The sequence below is a fragment of the Armigeres subalbatus genome, chromosome 3, assembly GCF_024139115.2.
Source record: "Armigeres subalbatus isolate Guangzhou_Male chromosome 3, GZ_Asu_2, whole genome shotgun sequence".
In the NCBI taxonomy this organism is placed as follows: Eukaryota; Metazoa; Arthropoda; class Insecta; order Diptera; family Culicidae; genus Armigeres; species Armigeres subalbatus.
In genome coordinates this window covers 87450623-87471609 of record NC_085141.1, presented here as the reverse complement: position 1 = coordinate 87471609, position 20987 = coordinate 87450623, and the positions used below count along the sequence as shown (strand labels likewise).

The 20987-nt window shown below is 40.7% G+C and overlaps 1 protein-coding gene and 1 long non-coding RNA gene across 2 annotated transcripts; one reads left to right on the top strand and one right to left on the bottom strand.

The window, feature by feature from the left end:
- Window positions 1-403: 403 nt before the first annotated feature.
- On the top strand, window positions 404-7137 carry LOC134227652 (transmembrane protein 216-like). Its single transcript, XM_062709304.1, has 2 exons — window positions 404-970; window positions 5151-7137. Exons 1-2 carry the CDS (start codon window positions 751-753, stop codon window positions 5342-5344), a joined length of 414 nt encoding a protein of 137 aa, XP_062565288.1. The 5' UTR covers window positions 404-750; the 3' UTR covers window positions 5345-7137.
- Window positions 7138-14376: 7239 nt separating this feature from the next.
- Window positions 14377-20896, bottom strand: LOC134220043 (uncharacterized). The gene is made up of 3 exons (XR_009981752.1): window positions 20714-20896; window positions 20344-20620; window positions 14377-15220 (listed from the first exon to the last, which is right to left on the bottom strand). It is a non-coding gene; the product is annotated as an uncharacterized LOC134220043 (long non-coding RNA).
- Between the last annotated feature and the right edge of the window lie 91 nt (window positions 20897-20987).

Sequence of the window (20987 nt, the reverse complement as noted above, 5' to 3'; positions counted from 1 at the left end):
TCAAAGCGATTGAACGCTAGCGCCTTTCTTGGCACAATAGCGTAGCACAGATGTATTTTGAATGAACCGTTATACACGTGAGCGATGTTGAAATTAGAAGTGTTAAGCCCCAAACGCAATACAACGGAACGGCGACGGAAACGGAAAATTCCCATATATTTTCTGTCAAATTTGCCGTTTCCGTCGCCGTTCCGTTGTATTGCGTTTGGGGCTTTACGTCTGTTTGTCTGTGGTGAATCTAAGGCCAAATGTCGGGGGGGTTGAGTTTGACTTAAATTTGTGTTTGAGCACACGATCGTGTACTTATGTCATTCTAGTACTACATCTAACCCATAATTTTAGTACATAGTGATCGATGTAGTTCTAAAAATAAACATTTTCCGTCAAAACTGGGCAAGTATTTTTCATTTTCCTAGAAACTAGTGAAAATTGTGGAAATCCTGCAGAATAACTCCCCGTTTTCACTGCTGAAGTATAATTCCATTCGTTGTTTATACTTTCGCAGAATGCCGCGGAGTAACAGGTAGACAGAGGTTGAGACGTCTGCCATCGATTTAGCAGCGTCGATGTGCTATTTACGGTTCCGGAATAATTGCTGCTACCGTTGCTAGTAGTGCGTATCATCCCCTGCACTTTTCTTCCCGTTTCCACTTTTATCCGGCTCGTCTTGGTGATACTCTAGCACTTCGCGTTCGGTGGAAGTGTTAGAAAAATACAAAGACCCGAACCGCCCACACAAAAGCAACCACCATGGGCAATCCTAGCCTGACATACGAGATTCTGCTCTATTTGAACTCGTTTTACTTCGGGATGTTCGCGACATGCGAACTGGGCATGATCACCCTCAAGGCCGTGAACCTCAAATACCCGGAACACATTTTGATGAGGGAAACATGCATTCTACTGTCGCTCTGTTTGGTCGAGACGATACGGATCATCCTCGGGCGGAAAGGCAGTCTCAGCGATCACGGTAAGTGCTATAGGGTACAAGCTTTATTACTTGATTAAGAGTATCTTGATGTCAAAGTCCTTCTTCTTATTGGCATTACATCCCCACACTGGGACAGAGCCGCCTCGCAGCTTAGCGTTCATTAAGCACTTTCCACAGTTATTTACTGCGAGGTTTCTAAGTCATGTTACCATTTTTGCATTCGTATATCATGAGGCTAACACGATGATACTTTTATGCCCAGGGAAGTCGAGACAATTTCCTAGACCGGCACCGGGAATCGAACCCAGCCACCCTCAGCATGGTCTTGCTTTGTAGCCGCGCGTCTTACCGCACGGCTGAGGAGCCACCCTCCCTAACCCTCTCTCGCCCATGGTGTCTGTGGTGCACCATCAAATTTTGCAACTTCTAACCTTCATCGAATTGTTTCAACAGCAAAAAGGAATATTGGATACATCTTTATGGTTCCATCAGACTGGAAATATCTCGGGTACTTATTCAAAAGGACGTATGTGATTTTGTAAACAAAGATTCAAACGTCAATTTATCCAATATGATGGCACCCCCACGCAAACAAAAACCACCAACAGGTAGTTGAAGGCTTCCCCTGTACCTGTCTGTGGTGATGGTTTGCAGATTGTACAAATCGACGTTTGAATCTTTGCTTAAAAATCACATACGTCCTTTGAATAAGTACCAGATATAATCAATTTTGAGAACAAATAGTGAAACTATTGAAAACAATCAATTAACTATTGATTTACAATCAAAAACTTTTTTTCATTTTACACTAATTTTGGCTATGCCAAATAACTTTGTTCTAGCATTTTTCTCAAAGGTGATTCCTTCCTATTGAAATCTTTGAAAAAAGTCGTGGGCGGGAAAGGGTTAAGTCCACACATCTTATTTTCTTTCAATATGATATCAAGCTATTCTTGATTCGAGTTAAATGGAACACATCAACTACACACAACTTATTCAGATCTAAAAAAATCTAATAAATATTTATCGATGAACGTTACTAAATTATTATTGCCACTGAATCGGCAAATAAGGACTTATCCAGGGAAAATGTGATTCGCTGTCAGTAGAATCAACTTTATTATCAAACATATCAGACTTTCATATTCAATACACGACGAATAGACGAAAAAATATACTTTCAGCCTTTATCGTACAATAAGTGTAAGTAAGGACTATCACCCTTATTCTTGTTTACGCACGAACGCACTTTCAAACGAAAGCTGATGCGTATTCTCATGTACGAAACTCATGAGGAAACGATTCGAATGAACTGCATTCGTTCGAAAGTTTCATTCGTCCATAAACAAGAATAAGGGGTGTATAAGATTACTCCTAAGTTGAACTTTTGATATACTCATTAGGGTAATTCGCAAAATGTTGAACGGATATTTTTTTCGCCTATTGTTGAAGGCGACGAAATAAGCCGTTCAACATTTGGCGATTTCCCCTATAGTATTGACTTAGTTTGATAACTTGAGGTGATGTAGGTATGATGAATGTGTACACGCAAAATAATGACGCATTTGCAAATTGTATTCGATGGGAAATCTGATCCCATTGTTACCTATTAAAAATTTATTGGTTGTGTTCCGGAGCTATTACAAAATCGTTGTTTTTTAAGTACAGTGAAAAATAAGGGTATCGTAATACCAAGCCCATATTTTAAAGCCGTAAAACTGGATTCAATGGAGTAATAAAGGTAAATATCTTCTTTTTCTTATTGGCATTACATCCCCACACTGGGACAGAGCCGCCTCGCAGCTTAGTGTTCACTAAGCACTTCCACAGTTATTAACTGCGAGGTTTCTAAGCCAGGTTACCATTTTTGCATTCGTATATCATGAGGCTAGCACGATGATACTTTTATACCCAGGGAAGTCGAGACAATTTCCAATCCGTTAACCGGCACCGGGAATCGAACCCAGCCACCCTCAGCATGGTCTTGCTTTGTAGATTAAGTCAAGAAAGTCTATATATGGATAATACATTGGAGTTAAACAAAAATTAACTAAATTCGAGAAGTGGTTATACTACTCCTACTAAATGAAAAGTTTTCTATGCCCGCCATTGCATTGAGTATGTATGTGTGGCAAGTACAATGGATACTAAACCAATGTGCTTCAGTAAAGGTGTGGGCCAAAGTGCTCCAAGTCTGTATTAGTCGAAAAAATAACGTAAACATTGCCACCCACAGTGGGTGGGGCGAGTGAAACGTCACGTCTGTTATGAAAAATGTACTGAGTATGCCAGATGTGACCTGTAATAAAGCGAGTAAAGCACATCGATACTAAACATTACCTGTAATATACAGTGTCGACCCGATTTTGTCTATGCGGGTATAATAGGCATAAAAAAAGTAGCTCCATATTCACCACTTTTGATGATAACCATGGTATTATGTGATGTGGGGAATTATAGCAGGGGCCTGTAGCATAATCGAAATTGTACTAATAATATTAGTAGAGTAGCTTGTAACTTGTAATTTTCTGTTGCATAATAATTCTACAAGTATTAATTTACAAGTCTAATATTACAAGTAAAGCGCACTAATAATATTAGCAGAATTTACAAGTAACTGTTGCATAAAGAAAATACAAGTACAAATTATTAGCGTTGGCTTGTAGTTTCTTTTACAAGTATGAATGGTCCTGTAATTTAATTTACAATTAGCTTTTATTTTAGTATTTCAGCTGTGCAAAGTAAATATACATCGTTTTATTGTTTTTAACGACTTAATAAAGAAAGAAACTTTTATTCAAAGCGGTTTACATTACCATACGGTGAAATACTATGCACTAAGAATAAATTTCTCGTTCCAATACAAAACTGAGAATTATGATTTTTGGATAACTCTGATGGAGGAACCACAAATGCTGACATCAAGTATTCAAATGGTGCGGCATCAACTACTCAAAAGTGGGTTGTTTTCGCTTAAAACCGTACTTTGGCCCAATAACACAAATTTGTGTAAAAGGACTCTTCTAACACGTAATTTACCAATCCACGTAAAAACATATTACCCAAAGCAGAGTTTAGTAACTTTAGTTTACCTTAAGTTGACTTTATTTAACTCGAATGTGGGTTGTTGTACTTAACAATCTTGGGATTTGCCATGCATGTCCTATCATGGAAGGAAAAACTACTTGAATTTTAAATAAAATTGGAAGCGAATTTATCATCAGTAAGTATTTTGAACTTAAATTTTGAGATGATTTATCTGTTAAGAAATCGCCTGAATTCCATAATAATTTCAATTATTGGACTAAAGTCCAGCAAAACACGTAAATTGAGATCTGCTTCAGGAACACGCGTCTAACTAGTCTAGCAAAATTAGATTTTTCATGGAAGATACGTTCGAGTAAAGTACAAATCGCCCAAATTAAAACCCATGTCAATCCCAAAATCCCCCTATAAAAACCACGTAAAAATCACTCCAGTGCGCAATACTTTTTCTTTGTAAAAAATGCCAGTACCACGAAACCGGATTTAACCACGGAATCAATATTCCGTGTACAGTAGAACATCAAAAATTTGTTTTCAATAAAATGAAATATCTGCAGTTATCAGACGTCGCAACTCATTTCTGATTAGTGCGCATGATAGTACATTCATGCGTGCATGATGCGCACTACTAATGAAATATTTCAAATTGTCGCGACTCGCGTCGCAGCGCAAGTGCTCAATCGCGCGGTCCGGTTTGGTGGCGGCCCGACAATAAATTAAAGTGAGAACTATAATAAATTCGTGTTCCGTGTACACCTATCCCAGTATTCTATGCACAAACTTGCAAAAAAACATAAACAAATCATTTATCGCCGCATTGACAGTGAACTGTCGGATGAATTTTGACAGGTAAATGAACCTGACAGACTTGTAATTTCAACCTCACTAATAATACAAGTACTAATATTATTAGTTGTCGAATCACTTTTATGCAACACAAATTACAAGTACTTGTAATTTTTCGACTTGTAACTTGTAGCTAATATTATTAGTCTTATTATGCTACAGGGCCCAGGTCATAGTATTTGATTTAGGATAATAAATCCCAAGAACTTTGAGAACAATGCACAGTTTAAGAGTTATGAAAATAGTTATTAGCAAAACTTATCCCATGACACGAAATGTCATTTTCAACCTGAACATAACCATTAATTGTGAACTACACTTTTTTCAGGCTGGCAAGTCATCCTATCGGTTATCCTAACAATTCCTTGCGCGGTGGCAGTCGGTTATCTCCTGTTCTATCAATTACACCGATTACGCCTCGAATACATCCTATGTGCCTTAATGTTATCTCTCCAGGCAGCCGAGCTACTGTTTGCGACTCTGTTCGTATTCACACTCTGCCGTCCAACCTCGTACGACTAGTTTCGTCCTATCAAACTGATTCTCCCTATCATCGTTCAGACCAAAATAACGCGAGAGTCTCATATTTTCATTACGAAACGAAATGACATAATAGATTAGCAGCGTCAGTAATTTTTCAATACTCTATTCCATTTCATCTTCATAGCAATAGTCATTTGATATCCAACTTTTAACGGAGTAGATTTTGCATTAGAAATTTTTAAAACCATTTCGAAGCCAAAAAAACGATTCAGCCAAATTCCCGAGACTCGTACAGACAATAGGATTCAAAGTAGAAGCACTATTATGAGCCACATAAAACTCATAAGACTACATAAGCAAGAAAACACAATTTTTCTATATGACTAGGTTTATTATAAACTTACTCATTAAGTCTCTCATACACTTTGTATCATATTTTTTGTTTTGTGTCTTACACAAAACTGTCGTCTCACATTTTAAAAAAATCAAATGACCCAAATATTTGTAGCTTTAAGTGAAATCTTTGTAACTCATAAGTAGTCGATCGATCTACCCCCACGAAGGGTTTCTTATTTATTTATTTATGTGTTCTATGTAATCTCGTTGTAACAAGAAGCTAGTCACCAGGCCAAAGAAAATCATTTTTGTTTAAGATCAAAACTATCTAGATCGAGTTCCATCAATGTACTAATTTTCGAGATGGAATAAGTTTAGGTGACAAACATACTGCACTATTACTTAGAAAATAAGTTGTCGAGAGAAAAATCAAAGAAAATTAAACGGGTTGACAAATCCATTACCTAGCGTTTGTAATAGCCGTCGATTAGCGAAACTCGTTTACATTTGAAGAAAAGTTGTTTTTATATAAATCAACTAGTGACATTGAAATTGATAGTAATAATAGGTGGAAACAATGAAACACTGCAATATATTCAGAAAACAAATGAACCATTTTAGACCATTTATACCAAATCAATATACGATTCAAACGCGATGAAAAACGTTGCAAGGTAAGTGTTTCAAATAGATCTTTTTCGAAAAAAACAAGACATTTGTATGAAAGATAGATACTAAACTTCTCAGCGTTGTTAGACAGTGTAATATACACATCCAATCATTTTTTGATCTTTAAAAATAATTTCAAATTTTCATTAAAATAAAATGTTACAATCTTATAGAAGATTATCTAAAATGCAGGAGAAAACAGTTTTTTTTTTCAATTAACACTTACTAAACAAATAGAAATCTACCTTTTAATAATATAAACCATCATTTAAATTGTCTTTCATCTTACACAGTTTTTCACGACACGATTCAAATAAAATAAAACACAATTTATCTAGGGTAATCCGCCAAATGTTGAACGGCTAATTTCTTCGCCTATTGTTGAACGCACGTGCATTTCTTATGGGAGTTCAACAATAGGCGACAAAATTAGCCGTTCAACATTTGGCGTTTTCCCCTACTTTGGCAGAAAATAAATAGGTTTTACCCTTGATTGATCTTATAATTTTAAACTTTAGCAATTCATTAGAGTCAAACAACATTGCATTACTGTCCCACATACATTGGAATACTAGCTACTGGAGAAGTACACTTTTTTCTACTAAACTTCATAGCCAATATAACCAGTTGATACAAGCCGCAATTGTGTGTCCCGTTTCGGAACGGGTCATGACCACAGAGAAATATTAAGACATGCTAATCAAATCAGTACTGTGTTCTTTTTTTGTTATCGTGTAATTTTCAAAGCCAAAAGACTTTGTAATAAAACATATTACCTTTACGCATGATAAGTAACATACACTGTAATATTAAACGAGAGCTTTTTATGTGGGAGTGGAACTTTAAGAAATAGAAACGAAAGAATGCCATTGTGTGTATGTGTGTGCAAACATCGGACAATCGAGTGCCACCACCACCAGTCTCCTATACGTTAACACACGCCGTGCAGATGTCCCCATGGCCACATAGGTGCAGATATTGGCGAAATCAGCCGTGCCCGAACAGAAACTGAGTGAGGTAAAAGTTCACCATTCCGTACTTCCTATTCACCCACGTCGACACGTTGGGGATGAGCCGGTCGGTGGGTCATCCTTCCATTCTCCGCATTGTATCTCTCCTGCTCTCACTGACCATAGAGTCCAGTATCATCGTCTTCCTCGCATTCATGGTTTATCTCCGATGGTTGGATTCGATATCCTCTGCTAGGGTTATGTAGTTTGGAATCAACCCGGCGATAACACAAAATACCTCCGACGACATGGTTCTGTACGAACTCGGAACGCGGATGGCCATCAGACAAAACACGCTGTTCAACTTCCTCCGATTACGTTTCGTCTTGAGTGCAGCTCCCCTGGGTAAAACTTCGTACTTAAGCATTGAGGATGATACGGCCGCCAGAAGACGTCTGCTACTGCTGCTATTCGGACCACCGACGTTCGGCATGATCCTTGGTAGTGCACCCATCATTTTAGTCGCTCACAGGAATAGTCGACATGGGTGTTGAAATTGAACCGGTCGTCGATCATCACTCCTAGAGTCCTAGATGTCTCAAATCCCGCACAAGCGGTATGTCGTGCATTCCGACGGTAATCTGCATCCGCTGGATCATTCGACAGTTGCTGACCAACATTTTGTTTGAAATGCTACAGCTCTTCCTTCTCTACTGGACTCGAACCTGGGCCAATCGCGTCCAGTCGCCCTGCACGTTGAGCGCCCTCAGGTCCTCTAATTCCTTCTATGCGATGATTTACACAACAGCTCTCATGTGTGTGGGCAAACTCGAACATGCACTCTTTAATGAAATTTATCAGCTATCGAATAATAATCAATATTCGGCTTTACATTCCATCTGAGAATGTTTGTCATAGATATCAATATTTTCATGCCGGAATATTTTGCAAGCTAAAAGTGATGGTATAATATTTTTACTGTCGATTATATAGCATTGTGAAGAGATTTTTAATTTAAGTTTTGCCTTTCTCGTACAACAAAGTTGTACCGAAAGGCTATCATTTCACTCCGAAAACGAACTTTTTATAGGGGGGAAATGCTTATCTAATCTTCCGGTCAATGTCATCATATAGTGCATATACTCCTGTATATATATACGATTGTGATGCATCACCAGTGCTACGATGTGCACGTATTACCTGGCAATCTAACTGCATTGATTGTCTGCCTTTTCAGAATTCCCAATAAGATTCCGTTGAAATATCACAAATGATGGTAATTGCTTGTGGAAAGGGAAAGAAGAGTGCAGTGGGTACCGGCCAAGTTCCCCCTGGCGGTGCTAAAATGATAAGCGGGAACAATACCTAATTCCATTTAAATCGTTAGTGGTGATTATCACACGTTATTATTTTATGTGGAGGGCACGCATGGAACATATTTTTAAACGCGGGTGTTAGGCGGCTAACCCATGCTCGACCAAATAGTAAAATTTAGCTAGAATATTTTAATTTTGTCTGATTGTTTTTATTTTATTTTTATTTTTGCCATCAAATGATTAGGAGCTTATTTTCAGCATCTCATAACGCAAGAGAAGGTAAAACTCTGCGTTGCATAGAACAGTTTAGGAAGTCCCCGATACGGTGCATTGTTGCACTGTCGTAGTTGTCCCGTGTCGTTTATGGCGATGTCGTTCCCGCATCTATGACACCTTTGCTTGAACAAATCATTTTATATTGTCAGGTTTTCTGGATATGATACACTGCGCGGCGTTTGTAGTGTTCCCAAATGGGTACTTGCACAAAACTTCACGCGGCGAATGACTGTCGAAAGGTACGGCCGCGCCAAACGATACACCGCAATGCTATTCACCCATATGAATCAAGTAAACGGGCTGCAGAAAGCGCGGTGGTACCTTTCATGAAGGGTTCGCCGCGTGCAATTTTTACAAAATCAGGCAATATAATGGCTGGACATGTTAATAATTCATTCTATTTCTCAAATCTTGTGGTAGATACTTCTGGAGGCTGTCAAGGTGGTGGGAGGGACATTGCCTAAGAGTGGCAGAGGCTGCTGTGCTCGGGGCGGCAGCAGGAACTAATAACCGGGACGTGATTGTCCCGAAGAACCGATTAAAAATTCATGCAACCCATGAAGAGCTGACGAGACCAGCACCGCTAGAGGCGCTAGTGTATTTTACTCACATTAGGATAAATTTATTTGAAAGTGTTTCGTTCTGTGTAGACTTTTTTGTTGTAAGTTTTCTTTATGTTTATGTTTACGTTTTCATCAATGAAAATAAATACTAAGGTATGGAAATCCATATATTGTGTGCGTGCCTTTCGTGTATGGCGAAAAAGCTTTCACTACTACATTCAAACGAGCTCCCATAAGAAGCCGTGCAAATATGTACGTCACCATTTGCTGTTTACATTTTCCATCATCCACTAATACACTTGCATTTGGTCTTCTTCCTCACCTTCTATCTATTCTCATTGCGTTTTCATTATAAATTTTCAACCAATGTTTGTTGTTTTTTTTGCATCCCGGCCGACCTAAATTTTTTAAATTAAGAAATCCCTCATAAATCGATCATAAATATTGCGACTGGAGCGGCTCTCTTTATACAAAGTGAAATAGACGAATAGATATAAAAACTAATCCATAATCGTTGGAAGCATCCGCGATGTCAAGTGTATTGCGGTGAACGAAGCACCGGCAACGGTCGTTTCAGCGACCGATAACGGGTTCGTAGCTCCCGAGCTGCAGCAGAAGCTGGATTATGAGCGCAGGACCAAACACTTTGCGCCAATGTAAGTCTTAAAAAACAATCAATAGGATTTTTCTTTCTAAAAACTAATTTTCCGAACATGTGCTATATTTTTTTAGAATAATTAAGTATTTAAATATCTTATTTTCAGCAATTAACTGAACTTTTTCCCGTCTCTGAACCGCTATCAACCGCAGCTAATGAGAGTGTCGATGGTGATGGCAATGGTTGTCAACGGAGCAGCGATTTCAGTACGAAGCTCGGTACGAAGTACGTTCGATTCACTACCGGTTGGACCTACAGCTAAAAGTAATCCGCTGTCGAAATGAAGCGGGGCTCCAGGTTTGATTTTTATGACCTGCGAAAGCTTGTTGAGAACTTGCACGTTCGGACACCTATTAGCTATTGTCTGTTCCTGGATGCGTATGATCTTCCAGTTGACGAGTCTCTGAGGACCGCTCTTACGGATCCCAAACGACACGAGCGGCCAAAAATCTCGGAGAAACCACTTGCGGCGAACTTTTAAAAGAAGAGTCATTTTTAGACGATTACCAACTAGAAGCCAGTTCACTAAATCAGGATATTTCCGAAAAGATTTGTTTAGATCTAAAACCGATCAGTTTTGATGTATCATTGAGAGCCCCGTAAAGACTGATAAAGACAAAGTGTCCAAAGCCTTTTTTTTCAAAATCTATCTCACCAAAGTATATCTTCCTCAAAAACATCTTCGTGTAATTTCTTCCAGCCACCTTGGAAATTCATTCAAAATCAAGACAAACACACCTGCACCGTCGGCTTCTTTGGTATTTTCTCGTTCCTTTAGGGATTTCGATGAGAATCCTTTAGGGACTCCTGGGAATTCTTGAATGATTCCTACGAAAATGCTTAGGGATTCCGATGGGAATCCGATAAGAACCCTTTACGTTCTGATGGTAATCGTTAAATGATTCCGATGAGAATCCTTCGAAGACTTTGGTGATAATCCTTAGAGATCCCGATGGGAATCCTTTGGAGATTCCGACGGGAATTCTTTGGAGATTCCTTAGGGAATCCTTTGGGGATTCCGACGGGAAATCCGTTAAGAGACTCCGATGGCAATCCTTTAATGATTCCAACCGGTATCTTCTTAAATTCCAACGCGAATCCCTTAGGGATTGGGACGGGAATACTTTAACACGTACGTTCCCAACCCCCATTTTACGACAAAACTCAAAATTCAAAACCACGCAGCTCAGCCAATTTCTAACGGAATTTCAAGCAATCTTCTGGAATCGATCACAAAATTCCTATAGTTTTAGGAACCGAGGTCAATTTTTGTGCAATGGCCATGGTTCCGGATATATTCCGGGGAGTACTAGGGTTACCTCCCTCCAGGAAAAAATGGTCACTGGCAGATCGGCTTCGAAATCCATCGTGCGACATGTCAAACTTCATGATTTTGCAAAACAAGTACACTGGAGCACATTTCGGCGATTTTCGATCAAATTGGCCACCTCCGGATACTTCCAGGGCCTAGTTCCCTTGGGGAAGTGGCCAATATCCGTTCAATCTTGGAACCCATCTTGCGACATGTCAAACTTCATGATTTTGCAAAACAAGTACATTGGAGTACATTTCGGCGATTTCGATCAAATTGGCCACCCTCCGGGTACTTCCAGGGCCAGGTTCCCTTGGGGAAGTGGCCAATATCCGTTCAATCTTGAAACCCATCTTGCGGCATGTCAAACTTCATGATTTTGCAGATCAAGTACACTGGAGTACATTTCGGCGACTTTCGATCGAATTGGCCACGATCCGGGTACTTCCAGGGCCTGGTTCCCTTGGGGAAGTGGCCAATATCCGTTCAATCTTGTAACCCATCTTGCGACATGTTAAACTTCTTGATTTTGCAGAACAAGTAAACTGGAGTACATTTCGGTGACTTTCGATCGAATTGGTCTCCCGCCGGGTACTTCCAGGGCCTGGTTCCCTTGGGGAAGTGGCCAATATCCGTTCAATCTTGGAACCCATCTTGCGACATGTCAAACTTTATGAATTTGCAGAACAAGTACACTGGAGTACATTTCGGCGACTTTCGATCGAATTGGTCACCCACCGGGTACTTCCAGGGCTTGGTTCCCTTGGGCAAGTGGCCAATATCCGTTCAATCTTGGAACCCATCTTGCGACATGTCAAACTTTATGAATTTGCAGAACAAGTACACTGGAGTACATTTCGGCGACTTTCGATCGAATTGGTCACCCGCCGGGTACTTCGAGGGCCTGGTTCCCTTGGGGAAGTGGCCAATATCCGTTCAATCTTGGAACCCATATTGCGACATGTCAAATTCCTCCGGAAGTTCCTCCAGGGATTCCTCCGGAAGTTGCTCCAGGAATTCCTCCGGAAGTTCCTCCAGGAATTCCTCCGGAAGTTCCTCCAGGAATTCCTCCGGAAGTTCCTCCAGGAATTCCTCCGGAAGTTCCTCCAGGAATTCCTCCGGAAGTTCCTCCAGGAATTCCTCCGGAAGTTCCTCCAGGAATTCCTCCGGAAGTTCCTCCAGGAATTCCTCCGGAAGTTCCTCCAGGAATTCCTCCGGAAGTTCCTCCAGGAATTCCTCCGGAAGTTCCTCCAGGAATTCCTCCGGAAGTTCCTCCAGGAATTCCTCCGGAAGTTCCTCCAGGAATTCCTCCGGAAGTTCCTCCAGGAATTCCTCCGGAAGTTCCTCCAGGAATTCCTCCGGAAGTTCCTCCAGGAATTCCTCCAGAAGTTCCTCCAGGAATTCCTCCGGAAGTTCCTCCAGGAATTCCTCCGGAAGTTCCTCCAGGAATTCCTCCGGAAGTTCCTCCAGGAATTCCTCCGGAAGTTCCTCCAGGAATTCCTCCGGAAGTTCCTCCAGGAATTCCTCCGGAAGTTCCTCCAGGAATTCCTCCGGAAGTTCCTCCAGGAATTCCTCCGGAAGTTCCTCCAGGAATTCCTCCGGAAGTTCCTTCAGGAATTCCTCCGGAAGTTCCTTCAGGAATTTCTCCGGAAGTTCCTTCAGGAATTCCTCCGGAAGTTCCTTCAGGAATTCCTCCGGAAGTTCCTCCGGAAGTTCCTCCAGGAATTCCTCCGGAAGTTCCTCCAGGGGCTCCTCCGGAAGTTCCTTCAGGAGTTCCTCCGGAAGTTCCTCCGGAAGTTCCTCCAGGAGTTCCTCCGGAAGTTCCTTCGGAAGTTCCTCCAGGAGTTCCTCAGGAAGTTCCTCCAGTAATTCCTTCGGAAGTTCCTCCAGTAATTCCTCCGGAAGTTCCTCCAGTAATTCCTCCGGAAGTTCCTCCAGTAATTCCTCCGGAAGTTCCCCCAGTAATTCCTCCGGAAGTTCCTCCAGTACTTCCTCCGGAAGTTTTTCTAGTAATTCCTCCGGAAGTTCCTTCAGTAAATCTTCCGGAAGTTCCTCCGGAAATTCCTACCGGAATTCCTCCGTAAGTTTCTCAAGGAATTCCTGCCGAAATTCCTCCAGTTATTCTTCCGGAAGTTCCTTCAGGATTTATCCAGTATGTTCCACCAGGAATTCCCCTGGAAGTTCCTCCAGGAATTCCTCCGGAAATTCCTAACGGAATTCTTCCGGAAGTTCCTCCAGGAATGCCTGCCGAAGTTCCTCCAGGAATTCCTCCGGAAGTTCCTCCGGGAATTCGTCCAGAAGTTCCTTCACGATTTATCCAATAAGTTCCACCATGAATTCCTCCGGAAGTTCCTCCAGGAGTTCCTCAGGAAGTTCCTCCAGTAATTCCTCCGGAAGTTTCTCCAATAATTCATCTGGAAGTTCCTACAGTAATTCCTCCGGAAGTTCCTCCAGTAATTCCTCCGCAAGTTCCTCCGGAAGTTCCTCCAGTAATTCCTCCGGAAGTTCCTCCAGTAATTCCTCCAGTGGCCAGTGGCCAGTGGTCAGTGGCCTTATTTTGTTGTGCGATATTTGGGCAAATAGAATGAAGTTCAATACAATCCACATCTAATCAAAATCCAATCCAGAACTAATCCAAATCAAATCGGAACCCCATTTAAATCCAAATTTAATTCATATCCAAATCTAGTTCAAATCCAATTACGTGAGACGTATAGAGTAGAGTGGGGCAAGAGTACGCACTTAGTTTTTAATCGACCATGTAGCCCTTATGAAGCAAGTTTCTGCATATTCACCCTTATTCTTATTTACGTACGAACGCACTTTCGAGCAAAAACGCATTCTCGTTCACGCCAGCAAAATCAAATGGGGAAACGATTCGAACGAACTGCATTCGTTCGAAAGTTTTGTTCGTCCGTAAACAAGAATAGGGGTGATTATATCAATGTCGACGATTCGTATACTCTTCCTATATGTTACTTACGGTCGTCTGGGAGATACCAAAAATTTTAACATCTTTCGAAACGCCTCACTTCATACGAGTCGCAGAATAGATACAATGTGTATTTAAGTGCTGAACCAGTAAGCGATGTTGACTCAATTTGGTACTGTACGGAACATGACGCATCTGATGAATGCCATTGTGGCCCGAGGGAAAAAAATGTTCAGGTGGTCTCTTTGCTTATACGACATTAAAGTCTAAAATATGTTTTTTTTTTCTGTTTTTATTTCTAATCTCCATTTTGTTCTGTTGTGTACCACGAAGTTCTTATCAAACGGGAGATGCTCTCTGGCGAACTATAATTTTAGTATTACAATAGGCCACACCGTTAATTACCCCATTTATGATAATGAATATGATAAAGAGTAACTAGATGTCAATCCAAATACATTCAATTTTCTTTCTTATATTTGACACAATAATCATTATAATAAATTCCGTAATCTAAATAGGCTTTCAACATAAAATATAATTAAGAATGACGACTATAATGTTAATTATGATAAGCTATTTACATATTTGTCTAGAGATTTTCTCATCGTTTATTTAATTTTATTACATTCATTAATTTCATGTATTTTAACGATCTAAACATTTAATAATTGAAACAGTTGACGAACCATGTCATCAAAGATGTGGCCTACGTTTTCTAATTTGAGTTGATCTAGGTGAATATTACCAGAAGACCGCTGTAGCGTGAATAATTATAACACTCCCGGTCGATCGTTAAGTTCTCCTCTATGCAGCGGTATACACATAATCGATTTCCTGCAAGACGTCCTGGATATCTTGTAGTTCACTTACTTTTATGAGATCAGAGCAGAAAAAAGAAATCTGAAAAAACAGAATGGTTACGATTGATGAAAAATTAATAAATAAATATATAAATTTTTGCCTTAAACTAAAACCTGGGTGATGTTAACTTAATTTTAAATGGGCGTCTGCTTTACGACAATGTCCAGGAATGTACAACATATGGGAGATCCCACAAGGATTTCCGTCGAAATATCTGAAACTTTCCCGTCGAAATCCCTGGAAGATTTACTTCGAAATTCCTGAAGAAATACCGACGCAATCTTTGTAGACCGAGCTAAAGAATAACGATGGAAATGAGAATCCTTCAGGATTTCCGACTTAATTCTTTCAGACATTCTGACAGGATTCCTACATTGACAGGAATCCAACGGGAATCCATCAAGGATTCTTATGGAAATCCTTCAAGGATTCTTATGGAAATCCTTCAGAGATATCGACAAAAATTCATCAGGGATTCCTTCAAAGATTCTCTCGGAATTACTTTAGGGCTTTCAGCGGAATTTCTACGAGTATTACATCGGAAATTCTTTAAAGATTTCAAAGCGAATACTTTTGAGATACCGATGGGAATCCTTAAGCGATTCCGAAGGTAATCCTTTAAATTCCGACAGGATTTCTTCAGAGGGTAATTTTTCTGGAATTATGATTTCTGTCGAAACTTCGTGAGGAGTCCTGGAGGAAATCTTTCAGAGATTTCAATGGAAATTCTTCAGTGATTCAGACGGGATTTTTTTTATGCTTAACGGTAATCCTTCAATGATTCGGACGGGAACACAAAAAAACGACGGAAATTTTTAAGAGATTCCGACGGGAATCCTCAAAAGATTCCGACCAGAAATTCTAAAGAGATTTCGACAGAGATTTTGAAAAGATTTCAACGGGAATCCTTCAGAGATTCTGAAGGGAATTCTTATTCTAGTATTTTGGAGGAAACAGTTCAGGGATTCTGTCGGAAATTTTCCAGGGATTCCGACGCAAATCTTTCGGGGATTCCGACGGAAATCCTTCTGGAATTCAGAAGCGAATCCTTTTTTAATTCTCTCAGGGATTCCGTCGGAAATCTTTCAGCGATTCCGAAGAAAATTCTCATATTCTGACGGGATTCTGACAAAAAATCCTAAGAAATTCTGACGGTATTTCTTCAGCGATTCCGACGGGAATCCTCCTAGGATTCCGACGAGAGACTTTCAGAGATTCAGACGGGAATCCTCCAATGATTTCGACAGGCATCCTTCAGGGATTCCGACGGGAATTCTTCAGAGATTCCGATGGGAATTGTTCAGAGGTTCATGGACTTCGACAGGGATCCTTCAGGGATTTTGACGATAATTCTTTAGATTCGAAGCGATTGCTTTTAGGATTCTTAAAGAAAATCCTTCCTGAATTCCGAAGGTAGTCTCATGGACTCCGTTGAAATATGGAGGATCCACTACGGAATAGCTGAAGAATCCCCATCAGAAATACTTGAGGATTCCCTTCGGAATCTCTTAAAGGGCCATCCACAAAGTACGTTACGCTTTAAGGTGGTGCGGGAGTTACGAGCAGCGTGACGATTCATACGAAAATGTTATAGGTTCACTGGAACTTGAGGATTCCCGTCGGAATCTTTGGAGCATTCCCGTCAGAATCTCTGAAGGATCATCGTCAGGATTTTAGAAGAATTCTCGTCGAAATCATTGAAGAAATCCAGTTGGAGTATGAAGGATTCTCTTCGGAATCGTCGAGTCGATATCGATATCAAGGATTCCGAAGAAAATCTTTCAGGGCGGGAGTTCATCAGGAATTTCTACGGAAATCCTACAAAGTTTACGACGGGAATCCTTCTGAATTTCGAAGAAGACCCGCCAGAATCTCAAGTATTCCTGCTGTGACATCAAAAGGATTTCCATCGGAGTCTCAGAAGGATTTGCTTCGTAATCGCTGAAGAATTCCCGTTGAAATCCTTTGAAGATTTTAGTCAGAATTTCTGAAGGATTACCGTTGGAAACCCTGAATAGTTTCCGCTGGAATATTTTTATTTACGGATTCCCGTCGGAACCCCACCGACTATAAAAATCTCCTTGCGGAATCATTGAAAGATTCCCGTTGCATCCTTTTGGATTCCCGTTGGAATTTCCTGAGAATTCCCATCGGAGTCTCTGAAGGATTCCGGTTGAAATCCCTGTAGGATCCCTGTCCAAATCTATGAAGGATTCCTTTCGAAGTCCCTGAAAATCCGCACAGCCGTGTGCCCAGCAAATAAAAAACTGATATCCCGTCAAAAATGAGGTTTGTTAGCTGGGTTTCGGCAATTTTTTTGCTGATTTTCAGCAACTTTGACAGAAATCTCGGCAAAAAACATGTTTGCTGGGGCACGGCTGTGCGAATCTCGGTAAAAGTTCAACATTTTGCTGAGATCCCGTTAAAAAAAATTAAGTGTACAGGATGCCCCTCGGAATCTCTGAAGGATTCCCGTCGGAAAACATGTTTGCTGGGGCACGGCTGTGCGAATCTCGGTAAAAGTTCAACATTTTGCTGAGATCCCGTTAAAAAAAATTAAGTGTACAGGATGCCCCTCGGAATCTCTGAAGGATTCCCGTCGGAGCCCCTAAAGGATGCCCGTCCGAATCTCTGAAGGATTCTCGTCAAAATCCCTGGAAAATTCTCAGTCCTCGAAGTCCCTGAGGGATTCCCGTCGGAGTCCCTGAGGGATTCACGTCGGAGTCTCTGAATGTTCCCATCGGAATCACTGAAGGATGCCTGTCAAAATATCTGGAGAATTCCCGTCTGAATTTCTAAAAGTTTCCTGTCGGAATCCCAGGAAGATTTCCGTTGGTATCCCAGAAGATTGGAGTTTGGAGTTTCTGAAGTATTCCCGTTGGAATCTTTGAAGGATTCCCGTTGGAATCTCTGAAGAATTCCCTTCGGAATCCTTGAAAATTTCCCTTCGTAATCCCTAAAGGATTCTCGTCGGAGTCCCTAAAGGATTCTCTTCGAATTTCGAAGGAATCCCGACAAGAATCTTTTAGGAACTCCGACAGGAATCCTTTATGGATTCCGACAGGCATGCTTCAGAGATTCCGCCGAAAATCCTGCTGGAAATCCTACGGGAATCCTCCAGAAATTCTGTCGAAAATCTTTGAGTTATTCCGACGGGCATCCTTCAGGGGTTCCGACGGGAATTCTTCAAGGAATCCGACGGGCATCCGTCAGGGATTCCAACAAGAATCCTCCAGGGATTTCGAACTTCGAACACACAGACAGGGGTCCTCCTTAGCCATGCGGTAAGACGCGCGGCTACAAAGCAAGACCATGCTGAGGGAGGCTGGGTTCGATTCCCGTTGCCGGTCTAGGCAATTTTCGGATTGGAAATTGTCTCGACTTCCCTGGGCATAAAAGTATCATCGTACTAGCCTCATGACATACGGAGGCAAAAATGGTAGCCTGGCTTAGAAATCTTGCAGTTAACAACTGTGGAAGTGCTTAATGAACACTAAGCTGCGAGGCGGCTCTGTCCCAGTGTGGGGATGTAATGCCAATAAGAAGAAGAAGAAGATTCCCGTCGGAATCCCAGAGAGATTCCCGTTGGAATGTCAGAAGGATTATCGTTGGAAATTCTGAGGATTTCCCGTCGGAATCTCTGATGGATTTCCTGTCCGAATCTCTGATGGATTCCTGTCGAAATCCCATAAAGATTTTCGTCGAAATCTCATAAGGATTTCCGTCGGAATCCCATATTGAGTCCCAGAAGGATTCACGTCGGAATGCCTGACTCATTCCCGCCGGAATCTCAGAAGGATTTCCATCAGAATCCCTGAAGGATGTCCCTCAGAATCTCTGAAGGATTCCCTTCGAATCCAAATCCGGGGAATTTGAAGGATTCTCGCCGGAATCTCTTAAAGATTTCCGTCGAAATTCCAGAAAGATTTCCTTCGGAAGGATTCCAGTCGGCCCAGAAAAATTCCCGTCGAAGTCCCTTTAAATGTTATGTCGAAATACCTGAAAGAACTCTGTTAAAATCTCTAAAGGATACCTGTTAAAATCCCCGAATTAGTCCCGTCAAAATCCATGAAGTATTCTTATCTGAACCACTAAAGGATTCATGTCGGAATCAATGAAGAATTATCGTCGGAATACCTGAATTATTCTCGTCAGAGTCCTATTGTAACCTCTGAGTGATTCTTCTCGGAAATCATCGGATCGTCGGAATCTCTACTGGTTTCCCCTAGGAAATCATTATTTTTTTTTTCAGAATCGCTAAAGTATTGACGTCTGAATCAACGAAGGATTCCCGTTGAACAACCTAAAAGATTGATAACAAAGTAATAAAATCAGAATCCCTAAAGGACAGACGTCGCAATCCCTGAAGTATTCATATCGGAATCCTTCCAATATTCTTGCCTAGATTCCCTCTATAATCCCTAAACGATTCTTATCGGTGTTATTGAAGGATCTCTTAAAGATTTCCTTCGAAATTCCAGAAAGATTCCCATCGGAAGGATTCCAGTCGGCCCGGAAGAATTCCCGTCGAAGTCCCTTAAAATGTTATGTCGAAATACCTGAAAGAACCCTGTTAAAATCTCTAAAGGATACCTGTTAAAATCCCCGAATTAGTCCCGTCAAAATCCATGAATCTTATCTGAATCACTAAAGGATTCATGTCGGAATCAATGAAGAATTACCGTCGGAATACCTGAATTATTCTCGTCAGAGTCCTATTGTAACCTCTGAGTGATTCTCCTCGGAAATCATCGGATCGTCGGAATCTGTACTGGTTTCCCCTAGTAAATCATTATTTTTTTTTATCGGAAACGCTGAAGTATTGACGTCTGAATCCACGGAGGATTCCCGTCGGAAACCCTAAAAGATTGCTATCAAAGTAATAATATCAGAATCCCTGAAGGATAGACGTCGCAATCCCTGAAGTATTCATATCGGAATCCTTCCGATATTCTTGCCTAGATTCCCTCTATAATCCCTAAAACAATTCTTATCGGTGTTATTGAAAGATTCCCGTTGGAATTCCTGTAGCATTCTCTTCGAAATCCTCGAAGTATCCCATAATCGCAGTCCATTAAAGCTTCTTTCTAAAAAAAAACTCGATTTTCGCCAGTGTTAACTTTAGTTTTTAACTAAACTTACGGTATATGCTTTTTACCTACCTCACTCCCAAATCCCAATATGATATCTATTATTGCAGTTCCTTAGCAGAAACTGTCAGGAGGAAATGATCGATGAATCTACCAAGTCTATTACCTCTCCTTCCATACTTTCCCTTGGAAGGAACAACATAATCGAATCCACAAACTGCCGTGTTTTGTTGGAGGTGGCACCGGCCGACCGACCTACAATTTTGTTTCACTGTGCTGTTCATAATAGCGAAATATCTGTATCACGGAATTTCGGGCCTGCAGATGTCGAGGTAATCTGGTTGAATTCCTGAAGAAAATACAAATAAATATTGCATGAGAATTATATTCGGCAATGCTGTTAAAACCGAGATTTCGAACAGTCACTCATTAGGATACTTACTTATCCATCTTCCTTGGAGGAACAGCAGTCGGGTTCCGAACTATACAGAGTGTTTGTAGACAAGTTTTTTGAGACTTACATACTTATTATAATGCAAGCTCACACAACACCGTATTTAAAAAATTATTCAAGAATCTCAGTTCAAGAATATCGCAAATTGAAATACAAAACCGGGGAAGAAAAACGGTCGAGAAAAACCAGAAAAACAAAAACAAATTCATTTGTCAATTATGCACGGTGAAAAATATATGCTCAAAAGTTGACAGATTATGGC

What these genes read in the sequence shown, in the direction of transcription:
- LOC134227652 (XM_062709304.1), top strand. Translation starts at nt 751, where the DNA reads ATGGGCAATCCTAGCCTGACATACGAGATTCTGCTCTATTTGAACTCG. An exon ending in AGGCAGTCTCAGCGATCACG is followed by an intron (nt 971 to 5,150) that starts GTAAGTGCTATA and finishes CACTTTTTTCAG; the next exon opens with GCTGGCAAGTCATCCTATCG.